Here is a 26,618-nt window from a genome sequence, read left to right on the forward strand (position 1 = left end):
ACTGAAGAGCTTCGTGACTTTCAACGTGGCACCTTCATAGGATGCCACCCTTACAACAAGTCAGTTTGTCAAATTTCTACCCTTCTCGAGCTTCCCCAGTCAACCGTATGTGCTGTTATTTTGAAGTGGAAACTTCGAGGATCAACACCAGTTCAGCAGCAAAGTGGAAGGCCACACAAGCTCATCTAACGGGACCAGCAAGTGCTGAAGCATGTCGTGCATAAAAATTGTCTGTCGGTTACAACACTCTGTTGAATTCCAAACTGAGTCTGGAAGCAACATCAGCAGAAGCACCGTTTGTCGAGAGCTTCATGAAATGGGTTTCCATGGCTGAGCAGCCACACACAAGCCTAAGATCACCGTGTGCAATGCCAAGCATCGGAAGGAGTGGTGTAAAGCTCACCACCATTGGACTCTGGAGCAGAGGAAACATACTCGCTGGAGTGATGAATCATGCTTCACCATATGGCAGTCTGACGGACGAATCTGGGTTTGACGGATGCCAGGAGAACACTACCTGCCCAAATGCACAGTGACAACGGTTCAGTTTGGTGAAGGAGGAATAATGGTATGGGGCTGTTTTTCATGGTTCGGGTGAGGCCCCTGAGTTCCGCTGAAGGGAAATATTAATGCTACAGCATACGTTGACATTCTAGATCGTTCTGTGCTTCCAACTTTGTGGCAACAGTTTGAGGAAGGCCTTTCTTGTTTCAGCATGACAGTGCCCCTGTGCACAAAGCGAGGTCAATCCAGAAATGGTTTGGCGAGATCGGTGTGGAAGAACATGACTGGCCTGCAAAGAGCCCTGACCTCAACCTCATTGAACACGTTTGGGTTGAATTGGAATGCCAACTGCGAGCCAGACCAAATTGCCTAACATTAGTGCCTGAGCTCACTCATGCTCTTGTGGTTGAATGGAAGCAAATCCCCACAACAATGTTCCAACATCGAGTGGAAAGCCTTCCCAGAAGAGGGGAGGCTGTTATCGCAGCAAAGGGGGGACCAACTCCATCTTAATGCCCATGATTGTGGAATGAGATGGTGGACGAGCACCTTTCCACGTACTTTTAGCCATATAGTACGTATGTTTTAATATATACATAAACAGAGACATTTTGAAGGACATGCCCAAAAAAAGAAAACCACAAAGCTTTTTGTTGGGCTCTGATCAGGTGAAATTCACACAAAGTGAATGAGAAATGATGAAGAACAGTCTTATAGACACTAATCAACAAAGTCAATTCTGATTCAACATTCTATACTGATGCATAATCATCTCACAACGGTCGAGGTGGGAGGAGTCTATTCAGTGTTCAGCTCTTCAATTGGAGGTTGCGGAGCCATGAAGGCTGTTGTAGAATCCTCTTCCTCACCATCTGTGATCGTGAGACGAGCTCGTGTTCCTCTTCTTTGCACAAGTAAGTAAAGCGAGTGGACAAACTCTTTTTGCCGACATAACATAGGGTCCATGGAATAGATAAATATCGCTTACTGTATTCGGAGATGCATTGTACTTCGTCCTCTACTCAACATCTTGAATGCATCCACATTCTAATGTTCAGCACAGTTTGCATTCTCATTCAAATGCTGTCCAATCGCAGATGCACACGATGTTGGGATTGATGCTGGGACCTTCCTACAAGCACGTACCAGCTGTATTCGTGAACCAATTGTGTTTTTCCTGATGGGCAAAGGGACATGCTGTTTGATTTTGATTCTTTCTTTCAGAGTCTGGGTAGTTCCGCCTTCACACCGAGCATCATATCGGCACTTGAACTCATAAATAATATTGCTAAGTTCTTAGGCAGGCAGAACATCCTTCTTTACTGCAGGAATCAGACATCGAGAGGTGAAAATCACTCTTGGATGAACAGCCAGATACGTGCTTGAGATGCATCTTTTGATTTGTTCCTCATATTGTTGTGTCATTTTCCCTTTTCAAGGAATCTTTATCTGCACCAGTCACTTTTCAGGAACCATCCTCCGTTCATCAAAAGCAGTGAGGAATTTGTGAAAAAACCTCCTGATGATATACTCAGGATATCCATTCTCAATGAGGATGCCGGCAATCTTGTCCATCTCTGTATGAACCTTAGAGTTGGAACATATTCTCTTAGCTCGACTCAGTAAAACATTGATCAAACCAATCTTGCATCTCGTTGAACGAAAAGAGTCCCATCAAGTATACTGGATGCTGAAAAAAGGGCTTTCTATAGATGGAGATAGTAAATGAAGATTCAGATCTCTTTACGAGGACATCCAGAAAGGGTAAGCAATCAGAACGTTCCAATTTCATCGTGAACTTGAGGGCAGGATGAAGATAATTTAATTCATTCAAGAAGTGGTCACAGACTTCACGAGATTCAAACAGGCAAAATATGTCATCCACATATCGAGTATATGATGGGGGATTGAGATGCCTGCAACATGGTCAACTTTTGCAGTTCTTGATAGCCAACAAAATGTTTGCTAACGTTGGGCCCAAAGGAAAGCCCATGGCCACACCATGAATATGGATGAACATAATGTTATTAAAGTTAAACTCGACATCTCTTGGAGCCATGTTCATCAATTCTATGGAGACAGTTTTAGAAATGGGCGGATTCTCAAGTTCCATGTGATACAGCAAATATTCGCATATATCAATGGTCTCTGTCAAAGGGAGATTTGTAAACAGGCCCTCAATGTCAAAAGAACACATTACATTCTCCAAACCAGTGGGACACGTCTCCCTTATGGCATCAGCAAAAGTGAAAGAATCTTTGATGACAAACTTGGAGACCAACTCGAGCGCTGGTTGCAGGAACTCTCCCAGCCATTTCACCAGCTGATTCTGGGCAGATCCGACCATGGTCAGAATTGGTCTCAGTGGAACATTCTGCTTGTGAATCTTCGGTGGATCATACATTCTCAGAAGAAGAGAGCCTACTGGCTTGATCCTCTTGTAATATTCCCTTGACAGTTCACCACGTTTATGCAGTTGGAGCAACCTCTTACCGATCTCATTCTCCAAGTGTGATGTAAGGTCATGTGTATCCACACTTCCCAGCTGTCAATCCTGGACTGATCCTGTCAGATAACCAACATTTTCTTCACGTAGTTCACCTGGTTTAAAATAACAACACCACAGCCTTTTTCAGGTATACATATGTGGATTTACGGGTTTCTTCTTAAATTCTTCATGGCAATAATGCATTCCCTTTGTAAATAGAGTCAGAAAGGTCGTTTAGGGCCCCACAGTAGGCATATGATAAATCACAAAGTCGAGCCTTCATCACCTGATCTGCTTCAATGGAAACTGCATAATGTTTACTCAACTGCTCATAAAGAAGCTCAAACTCTGCAAAACTTCCTCTCATTTAATGTACGTATGTTTGCAAATTTTTGATAAAAATTCATTGAAGGTTAAGGTCAAAGCTGTCCAAAACATGTGACACACCCTTCAGGCATCAGTTACAAAATTAATCAGCTAAATTTTTGAGGCATAATGATCAGTCACGTAAAATGCTCGATAGGTCAAATTTTTGAAATTACCAAATTGCTGTTTACATGGTAACTATTGTTCATTTGGATTTCACAAGTAATATGCTTTGCATTAAATCTTTCTTGTTTTGTTATTTCACAATTTACATTTCATACTTATTTTAAAACATTTATTCGTGCATATATTGGTGATATAAAAACACACATTCAAAATCCTACAATTTAATCAATGTGAATCTACATATACAAAACTTCCCTTCCCACAATTACATTCACAATTGGGCCGACAATGATTAATGAGGCTTACTCGAGGTAATGGGGCCAACAGCAGCATGTTCGATCTGTGCTTGAGTGTCCTGCATTTTTCCCCCTTAGGAATACCATCATGTTTTCAACATTTAATAAATACTCCAAAATTCCCATTATACTTTGTATCCAACTGTGTGATGTAGTAGCATTCAGCTTACAGGGAGGTCATCAAAGTAAGACCATTTCTCATCATAGGTATAACTTACAATGTTAGTGTGTGAAACCCAAGAGCACGTCTATTAAAAAAAAAAAAGGATTTTTGAGAGAAATATTTTAAGAATAATTATATTCAAATGGATTAACCACAGTGATCATTCAGAATGTTGTTTCCATTTAATTAAATCTAATTGATGGTGATGGCACTTAAATAATAAAATGACATTTTAAAAAATATTAAATCTGAACATTAATTTGGTTGTATTTACATTTGTGAAATATTTTTAAACATCCCCCAAAGACCGTTGGACAATTACACTCAGAGTATATAAATATGATTGTTAGATGTAGAAGAGGAAAGGTGTTCAGTTCCAGCACATCGATGGTGAAACACGTGGATATATTGAAGCGATGGTGCAGTGTTGCGGGGAAACGGGTTTGTTTAAAATATAGACAGAAACTTGTATTCTCTTTTTTCATTATGTTATACATCCGAGCAGCAGGGGTCGAGGAAGGGAAATGTAAGGCGATGGAAATACCAGATTTGCAGAGTGTTGTGAAGCAAGGAGACATCATGCTTGCTGGGTTTTTCAGTGTTCATTCATCCAAACCAAGTTCTGCCTCCACGTTCAGGGAATCGCCCCAACAGCCGAATTGTTTCAAGTAATGATTCTTATGTTCCTTCCTTTTACAATATCATCGATTTCTCTGCCATAGACAGGCGATTATTAATCCCATTTAAAAAAAAATTTCCCATATTATGTGCATCACGATATTTTGTTCCTCAGGAAGATATTTTATAAAAACATTAAACCTTCCCAATTTTACAGTATTACCTTCGTTATTACACCAAATGTCAAAATCCTTTTACATCTTGCCAATAATAGAATTGTCAGAATAAAAATAACACAAACATAACGAAATTCCTGGGAGCTTATGGGATGGTGCTTCTTCTGTTAGTCCATCCGTCCACAAATCCTTGCAACTTCTTCAATGAAACTGACCACGACTTTCATCACCCGTATTGTATTATAGTTTGTTCGCACAATCAATAAATAAATAAATAAATCGTATTTATCGGGTTAAACGGGGGGAGTTTATAGGGGGGTTGCCACACCTCCTAAAGACGTGTTTGCTTTCTTCTCTGAACCTACACACACAATTCCTATGAAACTTGACGACAACCTTCAACACCCGTGATGTAACGAAGATTGTTCACGCCCAAAAAAAAAAAAAATCGGGGTCGAAGGGGGTGTATATACATATATATTTTGTGTCACGTTTATGTGCTTACCTTATAGACAGACACCCTTTCTCTCCGTACTCGCCGATACTCCCGCGTATCCGCAGAAAAAATGAACTTCTCCCACCATAAACTCCTTAGGTTTTCATAAGTTTTTTTTAACACTTCCAATGCTTGGATAACAATATTTTCCTTCATTTAACATTACCAGTTAAAACACAACTGTGCTGTATTGCCATAAAATCTAAAAAATTGCCTTCTGAGTCTTCCAGGAACATCCTCCCACTGCTGACAAAATAAACCATGCCCACCCTGAACTCGTTTGTATTTCATAAGTTTTTTATTTACACTTTCAACGTTTGATAATTTTTCCTTCGTTTAACATTACGTGTTAAATTATAATTGTACCGTACCGCTGGAAAATATCACAATTAGAAAATGTACATTCTGCGTCTTCCAGCATGTGCCGCACCGCCGTACCATTGTCTTCTGGCTGCTTGGCGGTTGGTGAGTTGTGGAATTTTATTGTGATAAAACTTTGTATCCTGTTTATTTAATAATTGGTCCAAAATGTCCATTAAGTGGTGCATCTGCTGAAGAGCAGAATTAAGAAAGTGATGAAAGTGCTGACAGTGGAAGACCTGAAAATATTAGATGGACTTGAGAGTGGTGCATATGTTAGTGTGTTGGCGAAAGACAACAATATCAATGAGTCGACTATTCATTACATTCGTAAATTTCATGACAAAATGAAGGCGAGATCAACATAATAAATCTCCACAAAGGCAAGAGCTCAACATAATAGATGTGAAGGATTTGTGGGTCTCTCCTGGGAGAATAACTCCACTCAGGTACTGAGAGTGCTGTGAAATATGGTGGAACCATCTCTGACTTATTTCCAGTTGTTACTAGAGTTCGTCAGGGGTGTGTCTGGCCCCCACACTTTTCAGCACTTGTATGGACTGGATTCTAGGGAGGATGTCAGAGAGATCAAGCTGTGGTGCATCATTTGGGAATGTCAAGATCTCGGACCTTGATTTTGCAGATGATGCATTCATCTTTGCGGAGACTTTATATATCCTTTTGGGGGCCCTCAAGGTGTTGAATGAGAAGTCGGAGTTGCTGGGATTACGGGTTTCTTGGGTCAAAACTAAGATCCAGGCTTTCAATGACATCTTGGATGCTGCTGTCCTGTCTGTGTTCTGTTTGTGGGGAGGATGTTGAAGTCGTGGAGAGATTCATTACCTTGACAGTGATATTCATGTCTCTGCTGGCTGTGAGTCAGAGGTCAATAGACGTCTGGGTCGGGCCTGGGGAGTCATGGATTCACTGGATCAAGGGGTGTGGTGCTGCCGGTACCTGTGCGGGAGGACGAAAGTCCGAGTCTTCAGGTCCTTGGTGCTTCCAGTCTTGCTCTATGGATGCGAGACGCACTCTGACCAAGGATCTGAGACGGAGACTTAATTCCTTTGGTGCCAGGTCTCTTCGGAGAATCCTTGGCTATCGCTGGTCAGATTTTGTGTCCAACGAGCTGTTGCTGAGAGAGACTCGGATGAGATTTGTTTCCTGCATAGTCCGTGAGCATCAGCTGTGGCTGTATGGATATGTAACTCATTTTCGTGACGCTGATCCTACTCACCAGATTCTCTCAGCGAGGGAGTCTCGTGAGTGGAGGAGGCCAATGGGCCGACCACTTGCCTCATGGTTGCAGCACGTTGACCGGCATCACAAGGAGATGGGGTTGGGTCTGGCATCTGCCTTGGGGATGGCCAGATGGAGGCAAATGGAGTACCGGTGGAAAGTGGATGCAGCAACGCGCTGTTCTGGCACATGCTCCCACACCTGACCTGGCCTGGGAGATTGATCAGCTACCTCCATAGCATGACTATATTCTAGCAGAACTGACCAGGGCTACCCACCAACAGTACTCCGAGCAGTAAAGCCTTTTATTGATGGGAAATCTAACATATTTTATCATATTTTACTGAATTGTTAATATTTTTCAATTAAATGCCTTTTTATTTTTATTTATTCATGATTTTTAGACTTATTTTGGGATGCTGGAATGTATCTCATTAACTTGTATGGCTCATGGTAGTTTCGAGGAACATAACCCCAGCAGAATGCGAGGGTTTACTGCACATATATATATATATATATATATATATATATATATATATATATATATATATATATATATATATATATATATTCTTTCATATGAGAGACATATACACTATTTAATAGGAGAGGATGATTATCCTGCTGTGGACTCTCCCAAAAAATCCAATGCGTGACGTGAAAAATATTGTTCAAGTTTTGATTTTACATTTTAATAGCTTTCACTGAACAATTATACAATATATTGTCATGTACAATTTACATGTGAACTGAACTGTTCTGATAATTATTATTTTTATTCTGTGTGAAGCCTCAGATTAATAATTAAACACCATGAAGGTCAAAGTTTTTTTTTTACAAATGGTACATTTTGACCAAATTAATTTCTTTCACCAGTTTCAACGTCAAGACCTTTCACTGGCTCATGGCAATGATATTTGCAACTCAGGAAGTTAACAATAAACCTTTATTGTTTCCAAATATATCTCTTGGTTTCATGATTTACGACATCTGTTCGAATACCCACAAAGCAGTGAAAGCCACAGTAAGTTTCATTGGTTCAGATATAATACCAGTGCAAGAAAATATCTGCAAACCAAGAGCGATAATTGGATGTGCAAGTTCCTCATTTTCTAGCATGATTGCCCGTTTTCTTGGTCCATTCTACATCCCACAGGTAGTAATCTCACTTCACTAATCAGGTCGTTTTCTCTGTCACATTGAATTGCAATTGTCAGAAATTAATTTTGAGTGTCTGTCACATGGTGTATTGGTTCAGTGTGATGTTAACGCTTGTATTCTTTTGTTTCGAAAAGGAACTAATTGTTTATTATATATGATTTTGATGTATTTTTAGGTGAGATGTTATTTTAGAAGTTGAGTACACTAAAACGGTGACAAGTTCTAATATTGCACGTAGAATTTGTGCTGTGTGGCACAATTGAAAGATTTTGGAAAAATTCCGGTAATTACTGGATATTGCACAAACTCATGCAAATTAGCAATTTTTAACAGATTATCATCAATGAAATATCTCGTAACTACGAGTACTCTGACTTGTGAAGTGCTTCCTAAAATGTTTTTCGTCTTCGTACATATGATATGTAAAGCAGAATGACAGGGGAGCAGACAAGAATAGCGAGTCATTCTTTGCTTTCTTCGATACAGTGACTTGCTTTCTGAAACTGTACGTGCAGAGCAGTATGCGGGGTTAAGCAATTGGTCATGTGCGTATGTAAATAGGTGTCTGCATTTTGTTAATAGCACATATCAAAAACCATTCAACGGTGGAACTTGAAACTTTACCACATGTTAGATGAATATTTGATATTGAGCATATTACTTGAATGATGCGCTCCCACTCAGAACTTACATGGTGAATTAAACAAAGCCTAATCCTCAGAGAAAGTCACTATTTTTGAATACAATGTCGAGGCTCGTATGAGTGCCACTACACAGAATGTGCAAGGGGAGCAGAAGAAAAGAAGGGTGGGAGAGGGAAAGACAAAACAGTGGGGAACAGAGACATGAGGAGATCTGTGGAAGGCAGAGGGATGGGGTGGGGTACACAAGGGAAACAATGTGGACACGACAGGGACTTTCAGGAAGGACACCAGATAATTTGAAGGAGGTGGGTTTGGGGTGGATGAATGGGGGTAGAAAAGATCGTGGTTTTGGATGGAGGAAGATAAGAGATGGTGGTAAACAACTGTTTTGAAGACCTGGAGGAAAGAGAGGATTGAAGAGAGTGTGGGGGTTTGTTCCAAAGGTGCGGAAAAAAGAGGAATAAAATAGTGAAGGTAAGTATTGATTCTTTATTTTTGTAATTTTAGCAGAATGAGATTTTCCCAGATGGTAGCACCACATCTCACAGCACTCTCAGTACCAGAGTGGAGTTCAGACATCAGATCGATCAGTTTTGGTGGCACCCCACGAAGACCAAGAATCCTAAGGAGTGGTTCCCGGTTCACTGAATTAAACGCTTTACAGAAATCAACTTCGGCTGCAAACAGCCCCTGCCAAAAGTCTCGTTTGAGTTCGGTGAGGACCCAGAAGAGCAAGGATACGGTCAATCATTGACCTCTTTGGTGTAAAGCCTGACTGCTCTCGATGCGGGTGCTCAAGCAGATGGTGGCGAACAATATCAATAATTATTTGAGCAAAGACCTAGCCCAGCACTGAGAGCAGCATCACCCCCCCCCCCCCCAGGTTGTTGTTGCAGACTTGGCGATCACCCTTCCCTTTCCAAAGAGGGACAACAAGGCCCCTCTTCCACTCAGTTGGGATGATGCCTGTGTTCCTAGCAGAGTACAGAACTGCATGCTTCGACACGAGTGCAGCATTTCCACCAGAATTGAGAAGTTCAGCATGGATGCAACAGATCCCTGGAGCTTTACCCCGTTTCAACCGGTTCACCGCAGCCTGTATTTCCACAAACGTATGTGGACTACAGTTGATTGCAGGGTCAGCAACAGTGAGTGCAACACCCCTGACATCACCTCGACAGCTGGTGGATCAGCCTGCTACAACCGCTCAAAGTAACCGGTACAGCGGGCCTTCACTTCAGACTCCTCTTTGAAGAGCCTACCACCCTCTGCTCTAACTGCAGTAAACCGAGGGATGGGCTTGGATGAATGCAATGCGTGAATTCCCCTGTTAGCAGGACAAGAATCACTTGACCACAGGTGATGCTCTACCCTCTCACCGATTCCTCGCACTCGCACAAAAAATCAGAAAATGTGCTTCTTTACAATTCAAGAAGCATTTTTGGGGAAAAGCAGGCAAACCACTTTTTCTGGGGTAGTTTTTCGCGCTGAACACGAATCTGTTGTTTGCGAGCCCAAAAATGCCTACTAAGGTCACTTATTAAGGTCAAATGTCAATGAGTGCAAACTTCAATTTTTTTTCAAAAAATGCTTATTTTGACATCCTCTATCCATATATGTTACTTATTTTTTGATATTTTGTAAGGTAAAACTATAACAGGTCATCAAAATTGTAGAATAAATGGAAATTGTTAAGGAAAAATTACACACTTTTGCAAATATCTCTGCAACGGTGCGACTTTTAGTTTCGTGTGGAGGTATAAATTTTGCTTGCATTTTTTACTCCAACAGTAAGGAAGGGTTTTCTGCTTCTGCTGATGGTATGATATCCTATGGTGAATAAGACAGATGTGTTAATGACATAATTTGCATATTAAGCATATAGGTCAAAGGTTAATGAGTACGAAAGGTGATTGTTACATTTTGCCTCACAGCTACTGGTAATTTTGCCCCTTGGCTTCTCCAAGTCCACTCCACTTGACAGTGTTGCCATCTATGTGAATCCGGCTACATTTCACACCAGCCATGCTTGACATTCCTTTTCCATTCAAACAGGGTGTTCTTGAAGTAGCCCTAAATGAAGAATGAATGTAATAGCCTTGCCATCTAGTTAGTGCCTTAGGCATTACAAGAAAAGGTAGGGATCCTCTTCAAGTTTTATCCAACAGAAATATGAATGAAAATGAAAGTGAAAGTGACAGTAAATGAATCCATGGCCAGACATGATTGACATCATATACACCCACAGATGCACAGGTTGTGGGCCTAGAGCGAGTGATGTGTGCATCTACTGCTATGCTGTTGATTGGACTGCTGTCTGTACTAAAGATGAAGTCAGAGCGGGAGCCAGGGCAAGCACCAGCTATCTTTGCAGTAGAGGGGGGGGGGGGGACGACTTTTCATGATCAGAACATGCATGCCTGGAGCTTAGTCAGGTTTTTGTTTCTCTCCCCAGGCAACTATGGAACCTATTGCAAGCCTCAAGCGACAGCGTGAGGATGTGACGTTTGAACATTGTATCATATGCCAGGAAAGCAGCCGGGCTAAAGACACTGTTTTCAACCAGACAGACCAAGGCATTGCTTCCATCAGAGAGGCGACTGAGCTCCGATGCAAACTGAGGCACTGTGAATTTCGGCCAGCTGTGGACAGGCTTTCATCGCTCTTTGCAGAGCCTCAAGACAGTATCCCCAAACTTAAATGGCACAAACGATGTTACTCAGCATACACACATAAGGGGAAAATAAATGCTAATCTAGAAAAGGAGCAATCAAAAGATCCGGCAAAAGCGCAACCTAATGAAAGAAAGGGTGTTTCAGTTGAAGGACGCCTGTTTTTACGCAGTAGTGCTACTAAGGTGGACTGGACTTTGTGTATGTTCTGCCAAAAATTCGATAGGAAGCAGAAGACAAGTCGTGTCACAACCTTCGACGTGAGTGACGACATCATAGCAAAAGCTCAATTTGTACATGAGATCTTCGTCCGAACTGCAACTGAGAATGATTTGATCTCTGCTGAAGCATGTTATCATGCTAACTGCCTTAAAAAGTTATATAGGGATGTAAAATGGGCAGAAGCCATGAGCAAAGCAGCTGACATGGCCATATCATGGTTGTGTTAAGAACTGCATCACTCTGCTGAGAAAGGACGTGTGTTTGAACTGTCAGCACTATTCGAGAGGTACAAAGAACTAACCAGTGAGTGCGACTGCATGATTCCTGCATCGTATGTTAGTAGACTGGGCACTTTCAAAGTAACTTTGTCAAAGTACATTGGGGACACATGAATTTCTTGTGCCAAGAAATGTAGCTATTTCAGAAAGGCAAACTCTGCTTCTTCCCAGACAGTTCAGTCACATACCCCTTTCAGAAATGGTGTGTGGTCAGAACAATGCAGAAAATATTCCCGTATTTAGACAGCAGGATAATGATTTTCTATCTTTAGTGCATGATGCTCTTAAACTCCGCAGTGATATCATGTCACATCCTGCATTCGAGGGCTGTGATGTCAGTGAAGAAGCAGAGTTGGCAAGCATACCGCCCTCTGTACACATGTTTGTCAATATCTTGGTTGATGGCCAAAGTGGTGTTGATGCTGAGTTTGATGAATCTGAAACGTCTGAAATTAGTTGGGTGAAGAAAACAAGGGTCCTTGGCATTGGGTAAGATATGGTCTATGGTGTTTGTGGAGACAAGAAAGCACCGCCGAAACATGTTGGAATGGGTATGACACTGCACCAATCAACTCGGTCAAAGAAATTGGTTGAGCTATTCCATAATGCTGGGCACATAATCAGCTACAACCGGGTTCTCAAGTATGACACATCGATGGCTGAAAACACTGAAAGTGCTTGATCCACAATCTGGGGCGGTGGTACCTAGCAACCTGGTCTCTGGAAGATTTGTGTATTTTTCCGGTGACAATATTGATATCAATGTCTCAACCCTAGATGTCAAGAATACATTTCAAGCTACACAGTTTGCTGCCTGTCAGAGAGGGCCACCTGCTGAAAGTGGTCTTAGAGACATCAAACCATCCAATACATCAACTTTGGATATCCCACCTTCAGTTGAAAAGATTCATGAGGTGTTTATCAACAAGGACACCCTCATTCCTGATTTCGATGGGGTTGAAACAGGATGGTTTCTGAGGGAGAAAGATACTCCCAGTTCTATACAAGACAGTGTAGATTGGGACATGGCATTCTTAACATCTCGGCAAGGAGAGGACGAAAAAGGTTCCTGGATCACGTTCAATCAGTTGTGCAGCACAAGGTAAGAGATAGCCAAAACTACCATTGGATATATGCCAATCATACTAGCCCCAGCTCATGAACTTTCAACTTTGAACACCATGGTACAAAGGGCATTGCATGTCGCAAGGGCTCTAGGAAACCGCTACGCTGTGATCACAGTTGATCAGGCATTGTACCCCCAACTGATGGAGCCCAACTGATGGAGCTGAAATGGTCAGTGTCCGATTTCAGAGATACCCTAGTTCCAAGATTAGGTGGGTTACATATCACTATGAACTTTTTGAAAGCAATAGGGCAACAAACAGAAGATTCTGGAATACTTGAACTGTGGGTTGAAAGTGGTTTACTTGGACCAAATTCGGCTGAGAAGGCTAAAGATGGAAAATCATATGCAAAGGCAATGAGGGTGCACAAATTAACTTGGCAAGCGCAGTGGCAAATATTGATGCCGCAATTCAAAACTGACCTCCATAAACAAGATCCCAAAACTTGCCAAACCCTGGAGGATGCACTAGCCAGCAAAGACTTCGATAGCTTTCTTGATATTGTGGGTTCTGAGACCTTTCGGCAGCACCACACAGTCTTCGTTGAAAATCGACAGAGTGATCCAAACTTCAGGTTTTGGTGGGATTACTTGAGGATGGTAACTGTATTTCTTGCTTTCGTTCGTGCACAGAGAGCAGGGTTGTGGACACTAAATTTGGAATTGTGCCGAGAAATGTTGCCATTCTTCTTCCGATACGATCACGTGAATTATGCAAGATGGGGCTGTGTTTACCTGTCAAAGATGCATCAGCTCCCACCAGAAGTGGAGGAAGAGTTCCGCCTTGGTAACTTTGTTGGGAAAGGATCGGACCAAAGTTTCAACCAAGTCGATGCGGATCATAGCCTGGAATGGCTCAATGGAATTGGGAAAAAGAGTGGTGGAATCATTGGAATAACCAAAACCAATTCAGCCCTGGAAAGATGGACACTCTCATACAACCACAGGATGCGCATTTCAATGCAGATGTATGAAATGATGAACGTTGGAGTGGACACTGGGTACACCCCTAATGAAGCCACCTCTTTCCGCACTAAACGTGACAACTCTGATGAGGAACGAATCCTTCAAACTCTCTTGCGATTCAAAGTATTTGCTGAAGAATCTACTGGTCGACCAAACAAGCTCCTTAACTGCGCAACAAAAGATATTGCGACTTCTGAAATAGAAGAGTCGCTGCTGAATGCTGAAACGCTTGGGCAACAGAAGTTGGAGAGTTTCGGCAAAGAGAGTCTTGTGTCATCCACCAACTTGTTCTGTTCTGCACTTCAAAAGGTGAAGGCTCCAACCTTTGCAGCACTCTATGATGTTGCTACAAAGACGCCAAGTGGGAAAACAGTAAGCACAAAAGCAGACAGAAACTTCTTGCAGAGACTAATTGCAACCTACAGAGCTGGAAGATCGGTAGACCTAGCGAGAATACTGAACCGTGAGTTAATGAACGTGCCAATTAGCATTACTGAAACGTCTAGTGAACTTTGATCTGGCATTAAAGCCAACTTATTTGACATTCTTTTCCAAAGTGTAACCTGCCCCACAGAAATCTCTAATGATGAGCCTTCTTGCTTGATCATTGATGGACAAGCTGCAGTTATGTCACATGGAAAGCCAAGCAAGGCAAATACCTTTGGTTACTATGCAGATGAATTTGTGTAGTTCATTTTCCGGCAAGGCCAGGCTTACAGCCGAATTGGCGTTACCTTCGATCGGTATAGAGATATTTCCATCAAAGTTGGAACAAGGTCCAAACGTTCAAAGAAGTCAAGGCCTGTTCGGCGTCTGATTGAAGATAGGGATGTACCACTCCCCAACAAATGGCCTGACTTTCTTGCATCAACTGAAAACAAGACAGAGCTTGCTCAGTTCCTGTCAAATGCTCTCATAGCCGCGGCACCACCTGAAAAAGTGGTTGTTGTTGGTGGAGATTTTGCTTCTGAAAGAGAAGTCCAGAGTTCAGACCCTGCAATGGACACAACATTGCTGGAGAGCAATCGAGAGGAGGTGGATTCCAGAATGATTCTTCACTGCCTTCAAACAGATGCACCGAACATTGTGGTCGTAACTCATGACACATATGTCTTGGTGTTGTTGGTCGCCAACTTCGGTGGAATGTCTTGCACGAAGCTTTGGATGAAAGTGGGAACAATGAAGAAACCGAAGTATGTTCCTGTGCATGACATAAGGAGGGAACTTGGACTTGCCTCAAAACAGGTCACAGAAGATGCTGAAAAGTTCATTTGCCACATCTACAAGGCACCATCTGATAACTGTAATCAAGCCCGGATTAAGCTTTTCAGTAAATGTCATGCAAAGGAGACCCTCCCTCCATCTAGTGACGCTGCAAAATTCCACATAGAACGAGCAAACTACCAAGGTTTCATTTGGAGAGAAGTTCATAACCCAATGCCATCCCTGCCGCCACCACCAACAGAATGTGGATGGAGACTCGTGGATGGTAAATTGTCACCGGTTCTTAAAACTTTGCCTCCAATTCCAAAGGGATGCAGAGAACTTGTGCAGTGGAGTTGCACAAAAGGTTGCAGTACTAATAGTTGCTCTTGTCGGAAGTGGGGGAGCCAGTTGTGCACTGATGCCTGCAAGTGCAATGGCGCAGAAATACCATGTCGAAACAGGGCGAAGTAAAGTAGACATGATCAGGTCGGGGTTGGGGGTGGGGGTGGGGGTGGAGTGGGTGGAGGGTGGCGTGTCACAGTGAACAAGCTCTTCCCCTTGCCCCCAATTGGTCAGACAGATTGCAGTAGGATCTGATTGAGAGATAAGAACACATGATTGACTGTCAGAACAGTTGGTTGCGTCATAAGTTTACTTTGCACCTGGTGACCTTTAACCTTCATTAGGATGCTAATTAGTCAAATTGTGAACTTCAAAATTGAGAATGATCTTGCTTAGGAATTACGTATGGATAGGAGTCAGTCAAACCATTTCACTTGTGGCATTTAATCATATAAATGAAAGTGAAATGAAACAGTATGTTAAAAAACTAAAAATTGCTCTCGTACGGAGATATTAACAAAATAGCATTATTTTTCCTTCACATTTTACTTTTTTTCTCACATTTTGAAAACCTGTATGAACCCTACTATACAAAATATTGTAAAATAAGTTACATATCTGGATAGAGGATGTCAAATAAAACACTTTTTGAAATTTTTTGAAGTTTGCACTCATTGACTTTTGACCTTAATTAGTGACCTTATTAGGCATTTGTGGGCTCAGCAAACAACAGATTCGTGTTCAGCGCGAAAAACTACCCCAGAAAAAGTGGTTTGCCTGCTTTTCCTCAAAAATGCTTCTTGAATTCAGATTTCCCAGAAATATAACCAGTCTCTGGAGTGCTTAAGTCACTTTTTAAGCACACTACTCTACGACAGTCGATAGCGGTACAGTTCGTGTTCCACTCGGGATGTACAGGTGGCAGTTGCTCAAGATAGGTAGAGGTACATCGACAGCACACACGGACGTTGTACATTAGGGCAGATTTGGATCTGTAAAGGGACTCTCTGCGGTTGTGTGTGCATGCCTGTGTGCTTGGTTGCGGGCGCTGTGGTGGCAAAGTTTCATCCCGTATATGATGATGATGATGATGATGATGATGATGATGATGGGTGGTGAAGGATTTAACTTTTAACCCCAGCAGCGTCCGAGTGATCACGTTTTAATTTGTCCTCATGACTTTTTCTAAAGCAATTGGTTATTTTATACGAATCGGATGTGCTTCAGAAAACATTATATGGTATCTTTTTGTGGGTTTCAAAGGAAAATATGTTTCATAAGACTCAATTTCTGAGCAATTCACCATATTAATGTGTATTCCAAATGAAATAGCCAATTGTTTTTCCACCTATAACATGACGATGGTGTGTGTGTGTGTGTGTGTGTGTGTGTGTGTGTGTGTGTGTGTGTGTGTGTGTGTGTGTGTGTGTGTTTGTGGGTTTCATAAAGCATCATATATTCTCTCTGCTTGCTTCCATACCCCCACCCCTCTTTGTGTCCCATCCTCGCTTCACCCCCTCCGAAAACAATGCAGCATCTTACCTCCCACACCTCTCTCCCTCTCTCTCTCTCTCACTCTCTCTCTCTCTCTCTCTGGAAATATCTGTATGGTGGTTATGTCCGGACATTGGTTATATCCGCACGTATGCGGATGGTTGTAATCTCCGGACTTATCCGAAAGGTGGTTATCTCCAAACATGACTACCTGCGGATATTTCCGCATGGTGGTGTTTTTTTGTATATACCATGTTGAGGCTCATGTAAGAGCTAAAAATGTTATCTCCGGATGTGTCCGGATGATGGTTATGTCCGCACTGACACTCCCCTCACACTGCCTTACCTTGCCCTCCCCTCACACTGCCTTCCCTTCCCCCACCCCTCCTCCCTCTTTGCTCCCTCCTTCTCCCTCTCCCCCCACCCCCACCCACTCTCCATCCCTTCCGTCCCTCTTTCTGCACTCCTGTCTCCCTTCCCTCCCTCCTCTCTCCCTCCTCTCTCCATGAACTCCCACTTTCTCAACCCCCCCTCCCTCATTATCGCCTCCAGCGAAGCGATGGTTTGTATTTGCTGGTAGTTAATAAAAGCACTCTTGTCACATACTCTTGGAAAAACACTTGAAACATAGAAATTACCGTTACATCAATTTGGTCACTTAGTTCGTTTCAGCAAAGATTGTACTCCACTTCATATTCACCTTCTGTACCCACATCATTCAACCTGAGAGAGGGATGGAAAAAGGGGTGGGGGGGGGTGTTGCTCATGTTTAATGCAACACAAATCCTCAGAATAAAAAAAATTCATGCAATATCATTGAAATTGTCCAGCATAGAAACATTTCTAAAAAATGTAAAGAAACAAGAAAAAGAGCAATCAGACATTTCAGACCCTCACCAGGACTTGTTTTGCATGTTGCATGGTGTGGTGTATTTTGTGTGGTGTATTTTGTGTGGTGTATTTTGTGTGGTGTATTTTGTGTGGCGTTTGTGTACTGTTGTGTAACATAATTACTGAGACATAACTAGAACTGCCACTTTATAACTGCTGGCAGTGATGACCGGGTATAACAAGACGTCCCGTTTTGATACAGCCCTGCTTTGAACGGACACTTGACCATGACCCATGATGTTTATTATTCAATCGAATTTACAATGGGATTAAAATAAATTCAATTCAAATCAAATGGAAGACCAAATAGGTACAGTCCTGCATTGGAATCATCAGAAAGAACCCAAACAAACAAAAAGCAAAGATTAAGTCAAAGGAGGAAGCAGGATAGGATTCGTATTTCAGCTGCTATTCCTTCAACCCTCAAACCCATCCAGGCACAGCCAAGTGAGGCTCAACCAAAATGCAAAAGGATGTAGCGATGTTCCTCCAAAAGTATGAAAACAAGGTGGGGATGATCACCAGAAATTATCATGTGAAACCATCTCTACATCATTCTTTGAATAATAGTTGCTCCACACAAGACTGTGTGTGTGTATGTGTGTGTGCGTGCGTGCGTGTGTGTGTGTGTGTGTGTGTGTAAAGATATTTTGAACACACCCATTCATATATGCACTCGACATTGCACACCGACATGTGCACGTGCATGCACCAGAGCTGTGGAGGAACTCTGGGAAGGGTTTGAGACAGCAAAGTGCTTACCTTGTGTAGGCATTCTTGGGTTGCTTTATGCAGCTTCTTTGGCTCAAGGAGTGTGGTAGGTGTCAATTATTTATATAATCATAGCCACCTGGGTTTAGTTGATTAGGTGAGAGCTGATTGGCTATTCAACTCCATTCACAGGTGAGAAATGTGCGTGGGTCTTTCTTTATTATTTATATATTGACTGCATTTGATGTTTGCACATCGTGCATACTTGAAAGCTTCTTGCTATGCATTGCTCTTTGCACTGTCACATGATTTGCCAATAAGCGATGAAACCGGTCCGGCAGCTGAGGGGGTGTGTAGCATTGGGATTCTCATGTGTGTACAATGTGTGAGTGTCTTTATAACTGTGCTGTTGCAAACCCTTCCCAGAGTTCTTCCAAAGCACTTACCTTGTGTCGGCCTTATTGGGATGATTTATGCAGCTTCTTCGACGGGAGGAGTGTGGGAAGTGTCAATACATATATATATATATATATATATATATATATATATATATATATATATATATATATATATATATATATATATATATATATATATATAGATGCACACAAATATATTGTTAAACAATAAGAAGGTGCTTCCAATGAAAAGTAAAAAACTACATCAACTCTACTAATTTGAGCAAAAAAGTGAGAGCAGACCGGTTTCAGGCAACATTTTGCCGGCTTCACAGCCAGCTTCATCCAGCACAATGGATTTGTCAAGCACGGATGTGCCTAATGAAGCCGGCTGGGAATCTGGCGAAACGTTTACAGAGACCGGGTCTGCTCTCTCTTTTTGTTCAAATTAGCAGAGTCAGTATAGTTATTTTTACTTTTGGTTGGAAGTGCCTTCTTCTTCTTTAAAAATGTGTCATCCCAACCACCACAATCTTTTACAAACTATATATATATATATATATATATATATATATATATATATATATATATATATATATATATATATATATATATATATATATATATATATATATATATATATATATATATATATAGTTACGGTTGTGGAAATTCACAGAACCCATTCAGGTTTCCCAGAGATCAGTCATGTCGATAAGTGTGTGTTCATATTAGATTTCCTCATCGATGTCTAAAGGGATTTATTCATGTAACCGGGCTGTGATCTTTGAGTCAGCCATTATTCTTTTGCTATCTTTATTTTGAAACAACCACGACTTCAACAACCACAACCACTGCTTGAAAAACCACAACCGCATCTCAACAACCACGCCTTCCCCACCACAGAGCAATCACAACATTGCCTCACCTTAATCTCCGCAAACGTTGCCATCTTTTCGCCAGCCAGGGCGAATCCAACGGACGAGCGGCATCTCTGCCGACAGACGCGGGAGCTGATGATTTCTACAACGTCCGCTTTCCACGGCTGATGAGTTCTACAACGTCCGCTTTCCACAGCTGATGATTTCTACAACGTCCGCTCTCTCCTCATTTCGCGACGAGATCGGATCAAAATACCAAAAGGGGCGAAGCCAGGGGGGGTGAAAGGTCGAAGGTGGGGTATCAACCTCACCCACGGACCCCATAAAAGGCACGCTGGAACATACAGCGAGTCAGTCCTTCTTGCCTGGAGAGTTTGCCTGGAGTTTTGCCTGGAATCGGTCTGGGTTCGCCAAGCAGTGAGTCGAGTTGAGTCAGTCTGGGTGCACCCTGGAGAACATCTGAAGTGTGGGAGTGGAGTCGAGCTGCAGTCTCTTTTGGAGTCGCGGTGCATTCGGGAGAACACCACAAGGTTCGAGTGCAGTGGAGGGCAGTCGGAGCGCTACCGAAGCCTGGAGCGCAGCCAAGCCTGCAGGGCCGTGCAGAACTGTGGGAAGGTGGAGAGAGGTCACCAGCCAGCGAGTCACCACGAGGGTGGTTTCCCCATTTCCGGTAGGTGCACGGCTGCGATTAGTTAAAAGCGGTCACTCGCACGCCAGAGTGGTGAGAACCCATAACAATATATATATATATATATATATATCTTCTTCTTCTTCTTCTTTCGGCTGCTCCCGTTAGGGGTCGCCACAGCGGATCATCCATATGATCCGCATAGTGATTTGGCACATGTTTTACACCGGATGCCCTTCCTGACGCAACCCTGGTCGCCTCTTACGACACACAGGGATATGGTACACCTATTTTAACCGGGGTATACACCGGCCCAGTATACTGATACTCATTTCGCCGACCTCGGAAGGATGACAGGCTGAGTCAACCCCCTGGTGTATTAATTCAGTGGCCCAACGGGGCTTGAACTCAGGACCTTTTGGATCCCAAGCCACTGCGCCAACACCAGGCTCCATAACAATATATATATATATATATATATATATATATATATATATATATATATATATATATATATATATATATATATATATATATATATATATATATATATATATATATATATATATATATATATATTACAGTTTATACAGACACTACCTCAACCAAGTGGTTCATTTTCATGAAAAATAATTTGACCTTTAGACAATTGGCAAACATGCATTCAGACAGACAGACAGACTAACAGACCAGACCAACCAATATGCTTGCAAATCTTTGATTTTGCAATTAACAAACAAGGGTGAATACATAACTTCCATTCACCATCAGTGGTAGAGGTAAAATAGTACTTCCTTTTCTGCAACATCCTCATAACAGTTCATCATTTGGATTCAGATCTGGTAACTCTACCTTCAGACCAAGCTTCGACTCTCTCAACAATGGATGGAGGCCCTGAATGTCAGGCATAAGATCAGGGCCATCTCTCTCGACATACCTCAAGCTTTCAATACAGTCTATAGTCCTGCCTTGCTTTCCAAACTCTCTTGTTATGGCATCAAAGTTGACCTTCACACATAGCTTCTGGTCTCCTCGACTCCCAAAGCAAACAAGTGGCTCTCAATGCGATCCTCTTACCTCTTCTCGCTGTCAACGCCAGAGTGCCAAAAGGTGGTGTTCTGTGCCCAGTTCCTCTTCTAATCATCAACGATCTTTCTCTCTCTCTCTCTGGAAAAATCCTCTTTATCGATTTCTTCATTACTCCAACTTATGCTGTGACATCCATCATCCTTCAGGTGGGCAGACATCAGCGTCTTCCCTCTTTGCAGACATTAATATAATAATGAGCTGCCCAAACACTTTGAATCCTGTATTTCTTTCAATCCTGTCAAATCTCTGTCTTTACAAAAAAAATAAACATCTGGCAAACCCTTCCATTCCTTCTTTCACAACCCTCTTTATGAAGTTCAGTCACTCAACTGTTGGGCATCAACATCAACCACAAACGTTTTCAACAAAGCCAGTCACCAACTGAGCATCCTCCATAATTCAAAGTTTTCCCTTGGCACATAACTTTTATCCACCTACAAGACCTTCGTTTTCAGCTTCATGCAACACTGCTCTCACTTCTGGGCTGGTCCACTTGCCTCACAACTAACTTAGCTTGACACTCTGGAAGCCAAGGCCTTCAAATTAATTGGAAACTCTTGTGCCGAAGATGAGTCTCTGGGCCTATGACTGTGACATCGCAAATGGATTGGTGGTGTGTCTGTCTTGTTACCACGTCCTTTCTGGTATTCCACCTCCTGCCTTTTCTATGCTCTGTCTTAAAAATTTTCATGTCAGTAAATTATATTTGCATTTTCCAGTCAAGTTGTGTGATCGATTAATCGTTAGCTTACAGGGACTCGATTAGAGTAAGGGATTTCCTTTTTATTAATGTAAATTAAAATATAAGTTGAGTAAAACTCAAGAGTATGCTTTAAATGAAATAATATTATTAAGAAAACCACTTTAAGTATTCCTGCATTAAACTCCATTCACCAAAGTGATTGTTCAGAATATTCATATTTATATATGATAGTAATTGAAGCTGATTAAAATTTGCATTTACAAATAACCTTCCAAATATCAATAAACAGGATTAAATCGTTTGTGTTTTTTGACTTTTTGAAATATTCCCCAAAGAGTGTTGCATAAATTAAACTCAGAGGATATAAATATGATTGTTTGTTGAATAAAAGAAAAGGTGTTCAGTTCTTGCACATCGATGGTGAAACACATGCATGTATTGAAGGCGATGGTGCAGTGTTAATGGGAAAATCGTTCGTTCTAAATATCGGCATAAACTAGTATTCCATTTCATAATTTTATTATATATCTATGCAGTGGTGGCTGAGGATGTGGAAATGCAATGCAAGAGCAATACCAGATTTGAAGAGTGTTGTGAAGCAAGGAGACATCTTGCTTGCTGGGTTTTTCCGTGTTCATATAACAAAACTAAGTTCTGTATCCACGTTCAGGGAATTTCCTCAGCAGCCGGATTGCTTCAAGTAATGATTCTTCTGTTTCTTACTTTCAAAATATCAAGGATTTATCTGCCAAAGATAAATGATTACTAATCTCATTTCACAAATTATTTTGACCAAATTATTTCAATATTTTGTTTCTCAGGAAGCTCTTTTTTTCAGATTGTCAAAACTGTAATTAAAGATTGCATTGCCAACTCGTTTTATTTACTCTCAACTCATAGAGATTCTCTCTTTGTTCTTTAAATTATGATCAGTACTTTTCTCTCGATATATCTCTAATCATTGATACATAATACATGATAGGATCATTAACTCACTGCAGACTCTCAAAAATGGCGTGAAACACATGAAAAAAAAAACTTTGTTTGAATTGTGATTTGAAAATTTAGCAGCCTTAATTGAAGGAGTCTGTTAAGTACTTTGATGTAAAATTTTCCTTTCATGAGTTGATGCATTAGTTCATTCCTTTCTTAGTTGATGTTTATGATTATTTGTGAAGCATTTGAGTTAATAATCAAACACTATATGATGCCAAAGTTGCTTTTACAAAAGGGATGTTTTCATCAAAATAAATAACTTCTCCAGTTTCAACATCAGGACCTTCCTCTGGTTTATTTCAATGGTATTTGCAATTAAGGAAGTTAACAATGACCCTTTATTGCATATAAATGTAACTCTTGGTGACATGATTTATGATGCTTGTCATAATACCCACAAAGCAGTCAAAGCCACAGTAAGTTTCATTGGTTCAGACATAATGAAAGAAAACATCTGCAAACCAAGAGCGATAATTGTAAGGGCAAGTTCCTCATTTTCTCGCATCGTTGGCCGTTTTTTTGGTCCATTCTACATCCCACTGTGATAATATCAGGTCCTTTTCACTGTCAGATTGATTTGCAATTTTCCCAAATTATTTACGAGTGACTGTTAGACAGTGCAATGGTACAGTGAGATGTTAAAGCTTATCTAATTAGGATTCAAAATGTAACACAATGTTTATAATACAAGAAAATAAATATATAAAAAAATGTAACATCTCAAGAAAAACAACAACCAAACAAAGTCGGAATTCTTGTTTCTGCAATTGCATTAAGTAATTTGTGGGCCTGTTGGTCTGTTTGACCAAATTTTAATTGGTCTTCATATATATATATATATATATATATATATATATATATATATATATATATATATATATATATATATATATATATATATATATATATATACACGTCTTGTGACGATTGTGACCATCTTATGACGATTGTTACACAAATTGGTCTTTGCAACGCTTGTTGTTGTGCTTGGCATTTGCTTGCTTTTCACTCAGCCCATATGTGCAGGTCGCCAGTGTGGGGATCATACATTTGTTATTATTATTGCCATATGTTAATATTCTTGTTATTGTTGTCAATATTATGAGCATTAATTAATAAGTTCGGGTTTAATTTCAAGATAATCCATTATTTTTTTTGTACAATATCTTGTGTTGATATTTCCCTGAAAATAACAATCGTGAATAATATATAACAACAATCCTTTGAACATTTCTCTTATATGTTCAGTTTCTTCCATTGCAAGGAATGGTGTGTTATCACCCTCATACTTTACATTGATTTCTCAAATCAATCTTGTAAAGTAATTCATTTTTGGTGTAAATCTAAAAGAATTATTTTCCTTTTTATATTTTTTATTATCATTAATTAGAAGATAATCACAGAATATACATTGTTTATAGGCTTTTTACTCTGTGTTTAATCCCTGTCTTTCACACGCAGGACAATTCTCAAATTTGTCATATGGAGAATCAGGGAATTCAAGAGGCTCAAAATCTAGCATATTTATAAAGTAAAACTTTACTTCAACTAAAATTTCTTCTTCGATATCATCTTTGGTACTTTCACAATCATCTATAAAACTACTTTCATAACTATCGTTTGACCACAAACTCTCAGTATCATAGCTGTCGTTTGAAAACAAACTGTCGGTATTATAACTGTCATCACTCTCATAATCTTCAAAATCTTCAGTTGAATAATGACTCATATTTAATTAGTTGAAAAAATATTACCATCGATATCTATATACTTTTATTCATTAACAGATTCAAGTACCACATTTTTTATATTAAAGGTAATTTTAAAATGATACTTAACTGCTAGTGAACGAAATGTCATTTCACCTGATATATTAACATCCTTTATTTAATCAGGATTTACATATTTAGGGTTGTTGAACAAAATAAAAATTTCTCCTTGCATATTACAGATGGTCTTATGTTTTCTTTCTAAAGCTTCATCCATAAGGTTTTTATTTTTTGATACTTTTTCTTGTTTCATTGCTTTTTCTAGTTTTGAATATATTACCAGAAGGAGAGCAGAAACTTTTGTCAGAGATACTTTAATTGATGTTCTTCCAGATATACTAAAAGACCTTCCACTGAAGGAAATTGAAGAACTCATATTATTCACCATAATTGTTTTTATCCAAGTGTTGTTATATTTATCTTTGTTCAATTTTACATCCATGACATATTTCTCAGTATCTTTTACAAATGAAGAGATTGATTGAAACTTGTCTTTTGTGTCTTGAAACATTGTATTTATTAAGTGAAAAAAGTTGGAGGATAAAATGGTTTTAAGCACAGAATCACCTATAAATTAAACGAAATTTTCATCAAGAACATTTTATTTTAAGCAATGTTTTATGATATAAATATGGTGAATACAACATACTGCGATGTTTGTAATCACGAATATAAATGTTGTGAAAAACAAATTCAAACCAATAAACACACATTCAATCTTTTCAGAGAAATATCTCCACATCCAAGAAACAAAACATTGTGATAAATGTGATAATGATATTCTTATTTTTTTTTGTAATAAACACCTTCAATCACGCAAATACAAGAAAAATGAAGAAAGGGAAGCTAAATTCTCTATTGAAAACACTGATGGGGCATTTAAAGGGCATATCAAAAATAAGATTGTTTCGTTTTCAAGACACTGGACCATCTTCAATCATGGAAGCTGATGAAATGGTTAAACAGGGTATTGACAATATAATTAAAAATACATCAAGTGAAATGAAAACTTTTAAGTTTTATATGGGAGTAAAATTGAAAATGGTAAGATAAGACAATGAAACTACTCCCTGTATGAGGAGAAACCCTCACGTTATCTCATCATTTCAAGATTTTGTAAGTCGTGATGTTTATGATGAACTCCAGAGACAAGAACAAGATATTGATAACACTGTAGTAGGTCGTGGATTTACAATCACAAAAATAATCTTTTTAGATATACACATCTTAATATCAGTTCCTCCTCAAGCTTCTTCTTATATTGATTTACCAAAAGAGATACAACTTAAGAAAGCGGTTGTTAATATTCAAAACAAAGAAAATAAATGTTTTCTATGTTCTGTTCTTGCTCACTTACATCCTCCACAATGGAATCCTGAAAGGGTTGAACATAATAAGAAATATGAGAATACATTAAATGTTAAAGATTTAAAGTTTCCAATGTCATTGAGAGATATTCTTAAATTTGAGAAAATGAATAATATGTCCGTTAATATATTTGGATTAACGGATACAAACAAAGTTCAGATATTAAAAATTTCAAACAACTATAAAAATGATGAAACACACATTGACCTTCTCCACTTCACTTCAAACGAAAAATCACATT

General features: G+C 40.1%; 1 protein-coding gene and 1 pseudogene across 1 annotated transcript in view; both read left to right on the forward strand.

Moving 5' to 3' along the window:
• The first annotated feature begins 4,324 nt into the window (after positions 1-4,324).
• Positions 4,325-26,618, forward strand: part of LOC147035815 (extracellular calcium-sensing receptor-like) — an 83,065-nt gene continuing 60,771 nt past the window's right edge. Inside the window, exons 1-2 of the mRNA XM_085869634.1 lie at positions 4,325-4,611; positions 7,709-7,988. Coding sequence (XP_085725760.1) covers positions 4,331-4,611; positions 7,709-7,988 — 561 coding nt within the window. The 5' untranslated portion in view covers positions 4,325-4,330. The remainder of the gene's footprint in view (positions 4,612-7,708; positions 7,989-26,618) is intronic.
• LOC147035816 (uncharacterized) lies at positions 11,037-15,578 on the forward strand (annotated as a pseudogene).

The sequence above is a fragment of the Eptatretus burgeri genome, chromosome 1, assembly GCF_056783735.1.
Source record: "Eptatretus burgeri isolate ZD-2024b chromosome 1, Ebu_testis_v1, whole genome shotgun sequence".
Classification (NCBI taxonomy): Eukaryota; Metazoa; Chordata; class Myxini; order Myxiniformes; family Myxinidae; genus Eptatretus; species Eptatretus burgeri.